The 14392-nt window shown below is 53.5% G+C and overlaps 2 protein-coding genes across 6 annotated transcripts in view; one reads left to right on the top strand and one right to left on the bottom strand.

Moving 5' to 3' along the window:
- The window catches only part of Usp35 (ubiquitin specific peptidase 35), a 29403-nt gene extending 21953 nt beyond the window's left edge, over positions 1-7450 (top strand). For all 5 annotated transcript variants that reach the window (XM_045145373.1, XM_045145375.1, XM_045145371.1 and 2 more), the window contains 5 exons: positions 1461-1654; positions 2563-2656; positions 3657-3763; positions 4104-5418; positions 6302-7450. In XM_045145373.1, coding sequence (XP_045001308.1) covers positions 1461-1654; positions 2563-2656; positions 3657-3763; positions 4104-5418; positions 6302-6469 — 1878 coding nt within the window. In that variant the 3' untranslated portion in view covers positions 6470-7450. The remainder of the gene's footprint in view (positions 1-1460; positions 1655-2562; positions 2657-3656; positions 3764-4103; positions 5419-6301) is intronic.
- A 1366-nt stretch (positions 7451-8816) lies between these two features.
- The window catches only part of Gab2 (GRB2 associated binding protein 2), a 194900-nt gene continuing 189324 nt past the window's right edge, over positions 8817-14392 (bottom strand). The window contains exons 9-10 of the mRNA XM_045145773.1: positions 12576-12701; positions 8817-12191 (exon numbers count right to left, since the gene is read on the bottom strand). Coding sequence (XP_045001708.1) covers positions 12048-12191; positions 12576-12701 — 270 coding nt within the window. The 3' untranslated portion in view covers positions 8817-12047. The remainder of the gene's footprint in view (positions 12192-12575; positions 12702-14392) is intronic.

Below are 14392 nucleotides of genomic sequence, written 5' to 3'. Positions count from 1 at the left end.
GTGCTCAGGAGATGGCAATATGACTCAGGCCAGGGGACTGTCGGGAAGGCACCGAGATCTATTATGTAGCAGTGCATGGTGCTCTGGTAACTGTCTTTAGATGTCATTATTGGAACTAGTACAAGTGTTCAATGTGATAGAGGATAATGAGCGGGAAGTCATGCTTATTCTGAGTCTGTGACGAAGGACCTGTACCTCAGACCCTCACAGCTCCCACCACTGACTTAGGATCAGGTGCCAGGTATGACTGATTTGCACAGATAATGGCTCTGTAAATCTAAATCTGGGAGTATCGCTGTGGTCAAGTGCTATGGCAACGTGGAGTGCCAAACCCACAATGATGTGAAGTATGGTATCTTCTCTTGACAGCTGAGGCCCAGTGAAGTCAATGGGTGGGGTAGAAGAGGCTTATCAAATGCTGACCCAGCCTGTGAGGACGAGCATTGGGGTTGGAGCTGAGATCCCAACACCACTGGCTTTGGCTGGTGGCCAGTGTTGTCATTGCATAGAGTCTGTCAGCCCATGGGCTCTGCCTAGAACATTCTCATTTTTCACTTACTGTGTTTTTTTTTTTTTTTTTTTTTTTGCTGTTGTTGTTCATTCTTATTTATTTGAGAGTGACAGAGAGGAAGAGGCAGAGAGAGAAAAAAAGAGAGAATGGGTACGCCAGGGCTTCCAGCCACTGCAAACAAACTCCAGATGCATGTGCCCCCTTGTACATCTGGCTAACGTGGGTCCTGGGGAACCAAGCCTTAAACCGGGATCCTTAGGCCTCACAGGCAAGCACTTAACCACTAAGCCATCTGTTCAGCCCTCATTTACTGTTTATGTGACTCCGGATGGTTCTTTGCTATGACTGAACCCTATCTTTTCTTTGTTTTTTATTTTTTCAAGGCAGGGTTTCACTCTAGCCAAGGCTGACCTGGAATTCACTCTGTAGTCTCAGGGTGGCCTCCAACTCACAGCAATCCTCCTACCTCCACCTTCTGAGTGCTGGGATTAAAGGTGTGCCCCATCAAGCCCAGCTGAGCCCTACTTTTTAATAAATATTTTTATTTTTATTTATTTATTTGATAGAGAAAGAGGGAGAGAGAGTGAGAGCAAATAGGTGCGCCAGGGCCTCCTGCCAATGCAAATGAACTCCAGACTGTGCGCCCCCTTGTACATCTGGCTAACGTGGGTCCAGGGGAATCGAACCTGGGTCCTTTGCACACAAATGCCTTAACCACTAAGCCATCCCTCCATCCCTGAACCCTACTTGTTTTTTGCCATTATGATGGGGAACTGTCACCATGTAGATCATGTGGAAGGCCCACATGTCAGAATGAGAACCTTCAGTGAGTTGTGAGCAGGGACTGTTTGTAACCTCTTTCGGCAGTTCTGGGTGTGAGCCCAAGAAGTCTTCCCAGAGGAGGTGGTAGGTTTTGAGTTGACGCTGGTGCACACTGCTCCCTCCTCAGGATCTGCATGTTCCCAATGAGGACCGCATCAAGCAGCTGCTGGGTCAAGATGCCTGGACGTCACAGAAGAGTGAACTGGCCGGCTTCTACCCACGGCTCATGGCCAAATCAGACACGGGCAAGATTGGCTTAATCAACTTGGGCAACACGTGCTATGTGAACAGCATCCTTCAGGCCTTATTCATGGCTTCTGAGTAGGTGATGCTGGGTTATGTTTGAGACAGGGTCTAGCTGTTTAGTCCACTTTGAACTTGCTGCAATATACTTACCTCAGTCTCCCAGATACTGGCGTGACAAGCATGCACCATCACACCTGTCTGTGTGTCTGCCTAACTTAGTCTCAATTAAGCACAGTCTCTATAATTTTTGGCTACTCATTCATATACTTTGTGGCTTGAAAATCCCGTTTTCAGCTTTGGCTCAGTAAAAGGAAGCTTTTTGGATCTGGCTGCATGTGCACAGACATGGGTGTGAGCTACTAAGAGCTGCTTGTGGGAACCGGAGCAGAGTTGGGGCCAGAAAGGCAGCGTATCCTAGGCACATGGGTGTCAGGAGGGTCCTCTTTGCCCCCTTCCTGCCAGCACATCCCTCATGTAGAGCTTGAGTGCAGGGAGGTAACCCAGATGGCTTCAGGCCAGAGTTTAGAGTAGGCACTGCAGGATTGGACTTGAGGCCGAGGTCTGGACAGGTGTCTGGATGTGTGTAAATGGTGATTTCCAGAGAAGAGCCAAGGTCTGCACAGGGGCTGTGTGGATGTGTGCAAATGGTGATTTCCAGGGAAGGGGTGAGCAGGATCGGAGTGGCTGGGGTGGGGTTGGCACGGACTCTGATGTGCCACTGTGTCAATTTAGAACATTTGTATGTTTATGTCCGGGAGTCATGGGCCGTCAGATCTGGGAAGGAAGGCAAGGTTCACTGTTTTTTCATAGTTGTTGTCACACCAAAGCCATTACGGAGTTCCTGTCGCCAGATACTCTGGCTGTGGTGTCCATTCTTACCTCTCAGCTGGGCTCGCTGGAGGCTCTGGGTGACCTGGGATGGGGGTGTCGAGTCTCCCAGGGGCCTTGGCTTACCTGGGCACTCCTGTTTCTTTCCCTCAAAGCTTTCGACACTGTGTGCTCCGGCTGACGGAGAACAACTCTCAACCCTTGATGACCAAGCTGCAGTGGCTCTTTGCCTTCCTGGAGCACAGTCAGGTGTGTGTCGGGGTGCCCGGGGCGGGGCAGAGAGGGGGACAGAGAGCTCCCATGCTGCAGGGTGAGCTGCCCAGCCCCAGCCTGGCACTGGCTCTCAGCCAAAGCTTCTGTGACTATTCAGAGCCCCACTCACAGGAGGAGAGCCTCCTGGAGCCCACTCCTTGTCACATGCAATCCCAGCCTCCTTTTGGCAGTTCAGGCCTGTGCACTCTTAAAGCCTCTTCATCTGCTGATTTTTTTTGAAGAGCTGGAGAGTGACCCCAGAGCCTTGTGCATACTGAGCAAACAACCACTACGCTATTCCCCTTGCCCCTTCATCTGGTGACTTTAAACACCTTGGTTAAATTAAAAAAATACATGCTAATTTAATTAATTTATTTTGAGAGAGGAGGGTGGGGGGAAGGGAAGGGAGAGGGAATAGGTGCATCAGGGTCTGTAGCCACAGCAAACGAATTCTGATACATGTACTACCTCATGCATCTGGCTTTACGTGGGTCCTGGGGAATTGAACCGAGGTCCTTTGGCTTTGCAGGCAAGCACCTTAACCTCTAAACCATCTCTACAGCCCTCAAATACATCGGTCTTGAGGGCTCTCAAGGCTGTTCTGGGGACAGAGGTGAACAAAACAAGGTCTGGCTCTGTCTTCCTGGAACGTAAAGACTGGGGCCATGGACTTGCAAGGCCTCTCTGTGTGGCCTACAGCTGAGCAGGCCCGTATGTGTGGCAGGAGGATGGGCTGCAATGCTTTACACGGGGAAGCAGGATGGGAGGCTGGGGCTTGGGAGGATACAGGGGAGGAAACAGTTCCTGAGGACGGAGGAAGGGGCGGGGCTTTGGGAGAAGCCATGGAAGAGGCTTCAGTGGCCCATGGCCCACCTTTGGCAGGTGAAAGGGGTGTTGGAAGCAGAGCAAAGTCAGTGGACACATGGCCACAGAGAAGCAGAAGGTTGGTGAGGGCGGATCCTGCTCCTGACCCCACCCCTTACCTACTTTGTTCCAGAGGCCTGCCATCTCCCCAGAGAACTTCCTCTCTGCATCCTGGACACCCTGGTTCAGTCCTGGGACCCAGCAGGACTGTTCGGAGTATCTAAAGTACCTGCTGGATCGGTAAGTTGGGGGGGGGGGGTGCTGAGGATCCAGAGGCCATTCTGAGGAGCGCACCTCCTCCCGTGAGCTGCTCGCACCTTCCTAAAAGTGGCTTCCGACAGCTGTGGGCTGGGCCTGAGCGTGAGGGAAGTCCCCTGTGTGTGTCACCGTCCCAGGGCGCATCCCCTAGGTCAGACTTCATGTAGGTGTGCATGTGGACAGACGTGTGTTGGAGTGCCATTTTGTAGCTGGGGGGTCAATTCCCTAGGCAGACTGTCCAGCATGCGTTTCTGTGGATGGTGTCACAAAAGCCAGAGGTGACTGTGGCGATTACAGAGCTCGCGTCTCCGCCCTACCGCAGGCTGCACGAAGAGGAGAAGACCGGGGCAAGGATCTGTCAGAAGCTCAAGCAGTCCAGCACACCCTCTCCCTCCGAGGAGCCCCCTAGCCCCAGTGCCACGTCGGTGGAGAAAATGTTCGGAGGCAAGATCGTGACTCGAATATGCTGCCTCCAGTGCCTCAACGTGTCCTCCCGCGAGGAGGCCTTCACGGACCTCTCTCTGGCCTTCCCGCCCCCCGAGCGCTGTCGCCGCCGCCGCCTGGGCTCCGTCATGCTGCCCGCCCAGGATGTCGGAGTCCAGGAGCTCCCGGCGGCGGCCGCTCCTGCCCAGGTTCCCGGCCAGGCGGGGCCTCGGAGGCAAAGGAAACACTGCATCACAGGGGAGGCGCCCCGCGCTGTGCTGGACGCGGGAGGCCTGCCTTCCACTGGGGCTGGGGAGCAGACCGGCCAGGAGGAGAAGGTGGAGAGGGAGCAATCGGGAAAGGAGGAGGAGGAGGCGGCGGAGGCGGAAAAGGAAGGGGAAGATGAAGAAGGAACGAGGGAAAAGGAGAACGCTGAGAAAGAGGAGAGAGAAGAGAAGGAGAAAGACAAGAAGGAAGAAGAGAAGGAGAAAGACAAGAAGGAAGAAGAAAAGGAGAAGGAGGAGGACAGCCTGAGACCAGGGACCCATAGGGACGCGGCCACTTCCTCCAGGGAGCCGGTGTTTGGCCCAGAGGGCTCTCGCTCTGTCCTGGACCTGGTCAACTACTTTCTGTCCCCCGAGAAGCTGACAGCGGAAAACCGCTACTACTGCGAGTCGTGTGCCTCCCTGCAGGATGCAGAGAAGGTGGTGGAGCTGAGCCAGGGGCCACGCTACCTCATCCTCACGCTGCTTCGCTTCTCCTTCGACCTGCGCACCATGCGGCGCCGCAAGATCCTCGACGACGTCACCATCCCCCTGCTCCTGCGCCTGCCGCTGGCGGGGGGCCGGGGCCAGGCCTATGACCTCTGCAGCGTGGTGGTGCACTCCGGAGTGTCCTCGGAGAGCGGCCACTACTACTGCTATGCCCGCGAGGGCGCCGCCCGGCTGGCCCCAGCTCTGGGAGCCACTGACAGGCCGGAGCCCGAGAACCAGTGGTACCTGTTTAATGACACCCGGGTGTCCTTCTCCTCCTTCGAGTCGGTCAGCAACGTCACCTCCTTCTTCCCCAAGGACACAGCCTATGTGCTGTTCTATCGCCAGCGCCCCAGAGAGGGGCTGGAGGCCGAGCCGGGCTCTCCCCGGCTCCGAGCGGAGCCCACCCTCCACAAGGACCTGATGGAGGCCATTTCCAAAGACAACGTGCTCTACCTGCAGGTGAGTCCTCAAGCTGTTGGGGTGCAGACCTGCCGATGGCCGAGCCACTCGTGGATGGAGGGGCCGGGCCCGGCACAGCCATCGGTCCAGGACACCGGTGTGTTCTCCCTTTTGAGTCTCCTGCTGTTTAAATCCCTCCACCTCCTCACTACTTAGGGGAAATGTGTTGGAGGCTGTAAAGACAGAACCCGGTACTCAGAGGAAGCAGCACTGATGGTGCTGGAGGAGAGGACCTCCCAGAGGAGCCACCTCCCCAGTGGCCCTCCTACCCCAGTGCCCATCTGTGTAACTAAGCACCTCGGTCCCCCTACCAGAGTCACTGGCGTTATCAAAATATCCTTCTAGTGGCCAGTGAGAAGGGGACCTGCTGTGCACAACAGGAGCAGCCATGCCCGGGCCTCTGGTTCTCACGCTGGGAGCTGGTGCTGTGTGTAGGGAAAGTGGGGATTGGGGACACCAGGCCTGCTTTCTGTCAGGCTACACAGGTAAGGCAGGGCCATGGTAAGGAATCTTCCAGAGGCCGATCTTACCTTGGCAAGGGCTGGATCTCACGTCTCCTGATAGGGTGAGCTGGACAAGTGTAGGCCAGGAACTCTGCGGAGAGATTGCCTTGAGGTCCAGGAAAGACCTGCTTCCCTACGGAGCCTTTCCATCTAGTCACTGTCCAGTGTGGATGAGTTCCTTTCCCCCAAGACACTGAGGAGGGTGAAGGGGTAGCGTTTGAAGCCTAGACCTGGGGGTGGGGGAGGATGGGCCTGTCCCCCATCCTGCCCTTGCTCCTGAGCTGGGTCCTGAGCCTGGGGATGAAGGTGCTGGTCTGGAGTGGCGGTGGGGCTTGCTGTGCTGCAAGGGTCTCAACAGTACCCTCTCCCTCTGTTCCTAGGAGCAGGAGAAGGAGGCCCGGAGCAGGGCAGCCTATATCTCTGCACTCCCGGCCTCTCCACACTGGGGGAGGGGCTTCGATGAAGACAAGGATGAGGATGAAGGCTCTCCTGGGGGCTGCAACCCTGCAGGTGGCAATGGTGGTGATTTCCACAGACTGGTCTTCTAACAGGAGCACCCACCTCCAACCTGCTTCCACCTGTGGTTGTACCATGGCCAACGTGGGAGGGGCCAGGTGGGAGTCCAGGGCGCCAGCAAAGCACTCTGCTGTCAGTTGGGGTCTGAGGGTTACGGAGGCAGGGCCAGGGTGAAGTAGGCCCTTCTGAGAGTGAAAAAGATGAAGAGGGAACACCTGGGATGTTGGGCAGCAGCCAAAAGGGCCAAGCGAAGCCCAGATGGAGGCGAGAACCAGGCCCTGGCACCGGCATCTGTCCCTAAGATTTTACGCTCAAGTGTCCTGATAACTTGGATGGGCCACCCCTGGGCTTTGCCTCCCCACAGGTCCATCTTGGAGAGCCCAGCTGGCTCAGGAACCAGGGTGATGCCTACCCAGCATCCTGAGTCCAGTAGAAGTTCTTTTCGGTACTTTTCACCAAGCTTTTGCTTGATAGGAGAAAAAAAAATAAAAGCACAGCGAGAATCAAGCCCCTTGCACCTGTTAAGGGGGCTCTGTGTTACCTCTGCCTGCTCTTGTTTCTTTGAGGGCATTTTGGAGGCAAGGTATGTGGATGCCTTCCGGGGTCTGCATTTTTGAGGCATGTTTGTGGGAAGCAGTGTGGCAGAGATCAGAGACATTGATCTTTCCTGTTCCATTCCCTTGCCTGTCCCTTCCTCTACTCCAAGCAATGCTAAACGGTGGGAGGAGAGCCCAGGCCCCAACCCTCCCCAGCCTGCCTCAGTGCCTGAGATGCCTCCATTGCATCCCTTTCTGGTTAAGGTCCAGAGTCCTTATTTTATTGCAAAGACAGTCTTGTCAGGAAGCCATTGCCATTTGAGGAAGCTGGCTGGCTTGGCTCCTCGGATGGCTGTGTGGGGGCTGGGGAGGGGGTGAACTATGGAGTGCAAAAAACCTCATTGTCATAGCTACGTCCTCTTCTCAGTGGAGGAGAGACCAATGTTCTTAAGCAGAAATAAAATTCTGTGATCTGAAGCGTGTGAAAAATGTCATTTTTCTTGCTTGGGCTTTGGTGTGCGATGTCCCCTCCCCTTGGGTTTCTCACTGTGCCTGGGAAGCCTGACAGTGACCTGTGTCCCTCTTCTGGGGACTTGTGAGATGCTTCATGGGAGTGAGTGGCCTGGTACTGGGACTTGAGAGATCCAGAGGACAGAACTGTCCATGGCATGGGGATTTGGAGCAAGGGACTCTCCTGTGAAAAATCCAATAGTTGGGCTGGAGAGATGGCTCAGTGGTTAAAGTGCTTGCTGGCAAAGCCAAAGGACCCAGGTTTGACTCCCCTGTACCCACGTAAAGCCAGATGCATAAGGTGCATGCATTTGGACTTCATTTTCAGTGGCTGGAGGCCCTGGTGCACCCATTCTCTTACCTGCCTCTTTCAAAATAAATATTTTTAAAAAATCCAGTAGTGGGAGAATTTTCAGGTCCCAGGAACTCCGAGTAGCTTCAAATGTCTGCCACCACTGCCCAACTCTTAGAAGTGAGGGGCAGGGGAAGATCATGGCCTGTTCCGTGGTGTGGGCTGGGGCAAGCTGGAAGGTGGCTTCCCAGTGCTCCAGGGTCTGCACTCAGCTCCTCCTTCGGGTCACATTCCCATTCTTGGAGCTAGAGAGGGCCCAGGACCTATCCTCACCCCAAAGTCCCCTTGCCACCATGCCTGACCAGCTTCTTTGGAAGAACAGAAGCTAGAAGCAGACACAGAGCTGGTGGCAGTGGTGTGACGAGGGGTTTTAAGGGCTGTGGGCAGAGATGAATCTTGATCCAAATGTCAGACCGTCAGGCCTCAGGGATCTGTGACAGCAGCGCATCAGATGGCTGGCACACACAAGTTCACTGTTTTTAGATAGGGTCTTACTATGTAGCCCAGGCTGGCCTGGAACCCGCCTCCTGCCTTAGTCTCTGGTGTGTGGGATTATAGGTTTGACTCAGCATGTCTGGCTAGATGCAGGTTCTGAATAACGAGGGTTTATTCTTGCTCCTAGTCAGGAAAAGTACCCACTTAGCAGCCTATGAAGATGGAACATATTGAATGTATACCAGTCCTCCTAGGGGCATTTAAGAAATGATTCTGGCTGGGTGTGGTGGTGCACACCTTTAATCCCAGCACTAGAGAGGCAGAGGTAGGAGGATCACTGAGTTTGAGGCTAGCCTGAGACTACATAGTGAATTCCATGTTAGCCTGGGCTAGAATGAGACCCTACCTCGAAAAAAAAAATTAAAGAAGTTTCTTGTCAGAAGTGTGTGGATACCTGTGCATCAGTCCTTAGGCCGCCTAGGATATAATGCAAGTCTGGGTTCCTCTCCCAGCCCCACTAGAAAGACTCCAGCAGACGCCTCTTGGTTGCATTGCTAAAGGACTTTATTGTCCTGTTCCTATACCACAGTAAAAAGGGACCTGCAAGCTCCAGGCCTGTACCATTTATCACCACAGCAAAAACATGACCCACGTGAACATGTTTCCCACCCCACCCCAGACCACACAAGATAAATACATGGTACAAAGGTTTTTTTGAAAACAGAATAAATTAATAACTTAAGTGATTAGGCACCAACAGTGATTTGAAAAATTACATATCTATCTTAAATGGTAACAAGACAAGAACATAAGACTAGGCTGCTTCTAGCTCATTTCCTCTTTCCAACAAATAGCGATAATTCTGTGAAATGATTCTAAATTTCAAGATACAAGTAGCCAACATATTACACATAGACATACACCACCCGATACTACATGACAGCATAAATCTCCAGCAGGCTCCCTTGGCAGGAGCCTGCTGATTCCAGGCCCCAAAGAACATGACAAGTCCCAGAGAGATGGCCCCATAAGCCCGGCTTCCCCACACCCTCAGAGCTGAAGGACCTCATGGGAAAGAGCTGTCCTCTCTCCTCCAGAGCTCTGTCAGGGAGGATGGGGCACGATGGGGACAGTAGCGGAACTGGTGAAGGGAACTGAGCAGGTGAACTGGAACTGAGTTCCCATGACATCAGCATGGTTGTGCTTCTATTCTGGGTATGGACTGATATTAATGGTGTCAAATGTGAAGTTGGCAAAATCCAGGTTGGAAGGGATGGAGGAAACTGGCCAATGCTCTGGGTGCTGCCCCTCCTCAGGGGGCCCAGACCTTCAAAGAGGGTCCTTCTGGCAGCAGAGCATCAGCTATGGACAAGGCCTTTGAGATGGTCCCATTTTACAGACTGACAAACCAAGTCCCAAGGAGACCCTCTTCCTCATGGTTCCCACTTGACTTTAACCTTGCAGTGGTGGAGCAGGACATGTCCTTGTGCAAACCGTTAGGCAAGAAGCATTCCCCATTCTGGGCTCTCAGTCCTTGGCAGCCACCAGGAGCCTCCACCTATTTGGAGGGCACGGGCTGGACAGGTGGGTACTGGCCGGCAATTTGGAGATTGTGAGCTGGACCTCAGCTCTCCATGCATGGGTCACTTTATTCTTGGCCTTGCTCCTACATCCCCTGTAAGGCTTTGGGAAATGACAACCACAGCATGAAGGCCTTGAGACTGACGAGACAAACTCCTCGGTCTCAGAAAATCCCGCCAGTTCTGCTCACATGGCACACTCAGCTCAGACCGTGGGGTCTACAGGGATGGCTGCTGGGACTGGAAACTGGGGCCAACAATCAGAGAGGCTGCTTGGGCAGCACCAGGCAAAAGCTGTCGGTCATACGGGAGCCCAGCTAAAGGGAACCACTCTTCAACTCTCTGCAGTGCCACTACAGCCACCTTTCCACCCGTGGGGATAGTGCACACTTCTGAGTAGCTGGCCCTGGACCCTCAGAGACCTCTGTCCCCCAAGTTGAGAACCCCCCTTCCTCCATGGACCCGACCTCATCTTGCCTTTCCTGTACAACCCTGATCCTCTTCCTGCTTCCTTCACTTGTACACGGCCAGCCAGCCAGTCGCCGACTGTCTCTCCCTCTCTTAGCCATCACTACTGCTCTGTGTCCTTATCCTTTTATTGCCAACAGTGACTTTCTCCAGGTCAGGGACAAGGTGTTGTCATCCTCTGTGGCCCAGAGCTTGGCCACAGCAGTTGTTACTAAGTGACCCCTGAGCTTGTTTGACCTTGTACTGGAAGAGGGGCGGCTGCTGAGGAGGGAGCTCGTGCGGGGAGGACTCCAGAGAAGGGCTGCTCGTGTGTGTGGCCAGGTGTGTGCGCCGAAAGCCGAGCAACAGTCATAGTTTTGGAGGATGAAGGTTTGTTCTCCCCAGGGAAAAACGGAGTCTGGTTTGCCTCATTGCCTTTTGAAAATTTGGTCAGGAACTTTCAACATAAACACATCCAGATCCCTGCTGCCCTAGCTTAGAAAGAACCTGCCTCCCAGCCCTGCTGCTCTGGTGAGCTCCGAAGGCATAGGAAGTAGGGTTAGTTTTCCTCATCCCTCTAGGAGGACAACAGAGGTAAGAGGAGCTGAGAAAGTCCTTGGTCTGTCCTCAAACCTGGCACAAGCTGACACCAAGGTCTCGTGTGGTCCCTAGCCCTCGTCATGTGCAGTGTACACAGATGCTGTGGATCAAAGCATGGCTCCTTCCCATTCTGCTCCTCACTCCACCCTGCGTGTGGCCTTCTGAAGGTTATCTCCCCACCTGCTGCATGGCCTGCATCCCTACCTCTCAGCCTACCAGGTCACCTCTGTGCTCTCCCACATCCTAGAAACTTGCCATTCCCCCTGCATTGTCCCATGCCTAGCACACTCCTTTATGTCCCAGGGTTCCCCTCAACTCTTGCATCTTCTCCACTGTCTCTCACACTCACCCTCACTGCACAAGCATCCTGCTCAGCCCCACAGTGACAGTCCTCCAGCTTTAGGGTTTGGAGGCTCTGACCACAGCATCCTTGTCACTACAAGCCCTGCTCCTGGTCGCCTGTCATCACTTTTCTTTCTTGTCCTTTATCCTTTTACCTTTCTCACTGCACAGCAGTGATCCTGCCAAAGCCTTAGCTTGACATGGGCACAGGCACTTTCAGGTGTCAGTTGCCCCTCTGTGTCCGGAGACCTAATTCTTTTGTCATTTAACTCTACCTCTGACCTTCATTCTCAATCATTTCTTTCTGTGACAGCCTGCCTCTCCCCTACCATGAATAATAGGGATGAAAAGTCCATGTCCACTTTGGTCTGCTGGTCCTTGGCTCCCTAGGTTGTCCTCCCCTGGAACCGAGGGAGAGGCAGCCCTGAGGTGGGGAAAGAGGGCAGAGAGCCATGAGCAGACCCGAGGTATGAGCCTGGTCTCATACCTCTCTCCGAGGGTCCAAGCAGCACACAGTTGGTCCCAAGGCAGGAGGCTTTTTGGCAATAGCTCCTAACTAAGGTTGTTGGAGGCACAGCCAGTATCGAAAGAAGTCACAGGTGGCCCAGGGTGGCAGAGGAAGTTCTGTAGGAGGCCCTGCCTCCAGGTGAAGGGTCAGGGTTCCTGATGTTAAATGCTTTGAAGGCTGAGAGTAGCAGAGTGGGACAGAGGGGTGGGAGGGGGTGGGGAAGGAAGCGGTGGGGAAGAGCCAGCTCTCAGCAGAAGCATCTGCCTCCTGAGCTCCTCCCTTGGCTTAGTGGCCCCCACGTCACAGCTTGGCACCCTTGGAAGGCTCTGAAGACTGCCGTACATCTGTCCACTCCTGCATGGTGTTCTGTAGGGCTTGTGTCTTCTCTTTATCTACCTGGACATAGTCCACCTTCTCGTCTGATGTGACAGATGATGTGGATGGCTAAGGGAACAGAGGGGATGGCTGTGAGTCACATGTAAGGTGAGGAGAGGAAGTGGACTGGTCTCCCTGAGCTGAGACAAGGGGAGGGGAGGTGGCTTCTGTTGCCATTTTGAGCAGCCCCACAGGCCCTCTTTGCTGAATGGGCTTCAAAGAAATCCAAACACCATCTGCCAACACCTGTTTCCCAGCTCTCAAGGCAGCCTGCCCTCCTGGTCCTGTAACATCAGGGTGAGCTTGCACCTGTCTCCATTCACCTCCTGAAAGGAGGACAGGAGCTTCACAACCCCAACTAAAGCCCTGGGTCACACAAGCTGGCCCTGCAGAGGGGCCGGTGGGGGTGGGCCTTCTGATTTCTCTCTGCCCAACCCCGTCCACATCACGCACCTTGCGGTGGGGGCTTGGGGAGCCTGGCTGGAAGTCAAGAGCCAGGTAATCGACGTTGCCAGTACTCTTCTTTGGGGCTGGGCTGTTGGTGCCACTGGGAACAGGGGATGCAGACACTGGGTTTTGCTGTTACAAGGAAAAAGGCTGAATGAGTATAGGAAACAGTCCAATGCCCACCCAGAAAACCGCCTCTGGAAACAACTCCTCCCTTATTGTGTCATGCCTTCAGCCATGCACTGTGACTTTTTCTGCACTTTTTTTTTTTTTTTTTGAGGGGGGGAAGGCTTCAAGTCAGAGTCTCACTCTAGCCCAGGCTGACCTGGAATTCACTATGGAGTCTCAGAGTGGCTTCGAACTCATGGCAATCCTCCTACCTCTGCCTCTTAAGTGCTGGGATTAAAGGTGTGCGCCACCACGCCTGGCTACGGTATGACTTTTTGTACTCAAGCCCTAACCACTATCCTGTGAGGTGGGCGTTACTACTATTAATATTGTTAAAGCCAAAACCTTGGTTCACAGAAGTACAGCAAATTGCTCCTGCTTTCACAATTGGTGCACAATGGAAACTAGTGATATTTGCTGACATTCAGACCTATGTATAATCTTACATACCTGGCTGCCTCCCTTCTTGAGCCTACAGGTAAGTCTCAGCTAGTCTCTCCTGGGGGACTCAGCCTTGGCTCATGAGTCCTGGGAAGGGCATCATTCTCCATGCAAGATGCAGAACTTCCTAATGTATTTCACGGTACCCTTCACCCTATTGCAGAGGCCTGACTGGTCACCTTCTGGTTGTACAAAGCCTTCATTCCTTCAGCCATTCTCCAGGTGACAGACTCTAAGGCTGTCTCCAGCCAAGCTCCTGGTCTAGCAGAGTACACTTGTGTCTAGGACTTGTCCCAAGTCTGATTCTAGTGAGAATAGCCATAGTCCTTGTGATGGTTAATCTTAGTTAACTTGGCGAGATTTAGAATCACCATGGAAAGAAATATCTAGGCATGTCTGTGAGGGATTTTCTAGATTAGGTTAACTGAAGTGAGGTAGGAACACCCACCCTAAATATGGGTGGCACCATTCTATGGACTGGGGTTCTGAAGTGCATGAAAAGGAGAAAGCTAGCGGAGTACTTCCTGACTCACTGCCAACATTTACTTCCCAGCTCTCAGGGCTGCCTGCCCTCCTGGTCCTGCGTCAGGGTGAGCTTGCACCTGTCTCCACTCACCTGAGAGGAAGGCAGGAGCTTCACAACTCCAACTAAAGCCTAGTTGGTCACACAAGCTGGCCCTGCAGAGGGGCTGGTGGGGCGGACCCTCCCCCCAGTTCCCCCACCTCCACAGCGTGCACCTCGTGGTACCTGCTCTCTGCTTTCTGACTGTGGATTCAATGTGGCCGTCACTTTCTGCTCCTGCTACCATACCTTTCTCAGCACGATGGACTGTATCCTTAGGAACTGTAAGCCACAATAAACCATACTTCCTACAGTATATTTTGTCAGAGCAATGAGAAAGTAACTAATACAGCCTTGTGTTAACAGTTGATCTGGTATTTCACTCTTTGCAGCCATGACTAGGCAGTTGTGCCCTTTGTAATGATGATCTCACGTAGCTGAAGAGTGGTAGAGCACTTGCCTAGCACACACAGGGCCCTAGGTTAGATCTCCAGTAGTGCCAACAACAAAAGTTCTTTCGCGGCTATGACCACAGGGAGTTACATATGTGCATGCATGTCTTCCCAACATTGCCCTTTCCAGACCACTCACTGATCATGTCACCTGTGTCACAGGCCTGAGAGAAAGCTAGACCACAGACCCTGTTGGTGGC

The sequence above is a fragment of the Jaculus jaculus genome, chromosome 3 (genome assembly GCF_020740685.1).
Source record: "Jaculus jaculus isolate mJacJac1 chromosome 3, mJacJac1.mat.Y.cur, whole genome shotgun sequence".
In the NCBI taxonomy this organism is placed as follows: Eukaryota; Metazoa; Chordata; class Mammalia; order Rodentia; family Dipodidae; genus Jaculus; species Jaculus jaculus.
The sequence above is the reverse complement of the archived record's forward strand: the minus strand, read 5'-3'. Positions and strand labels throughout refer to the sequence as shown.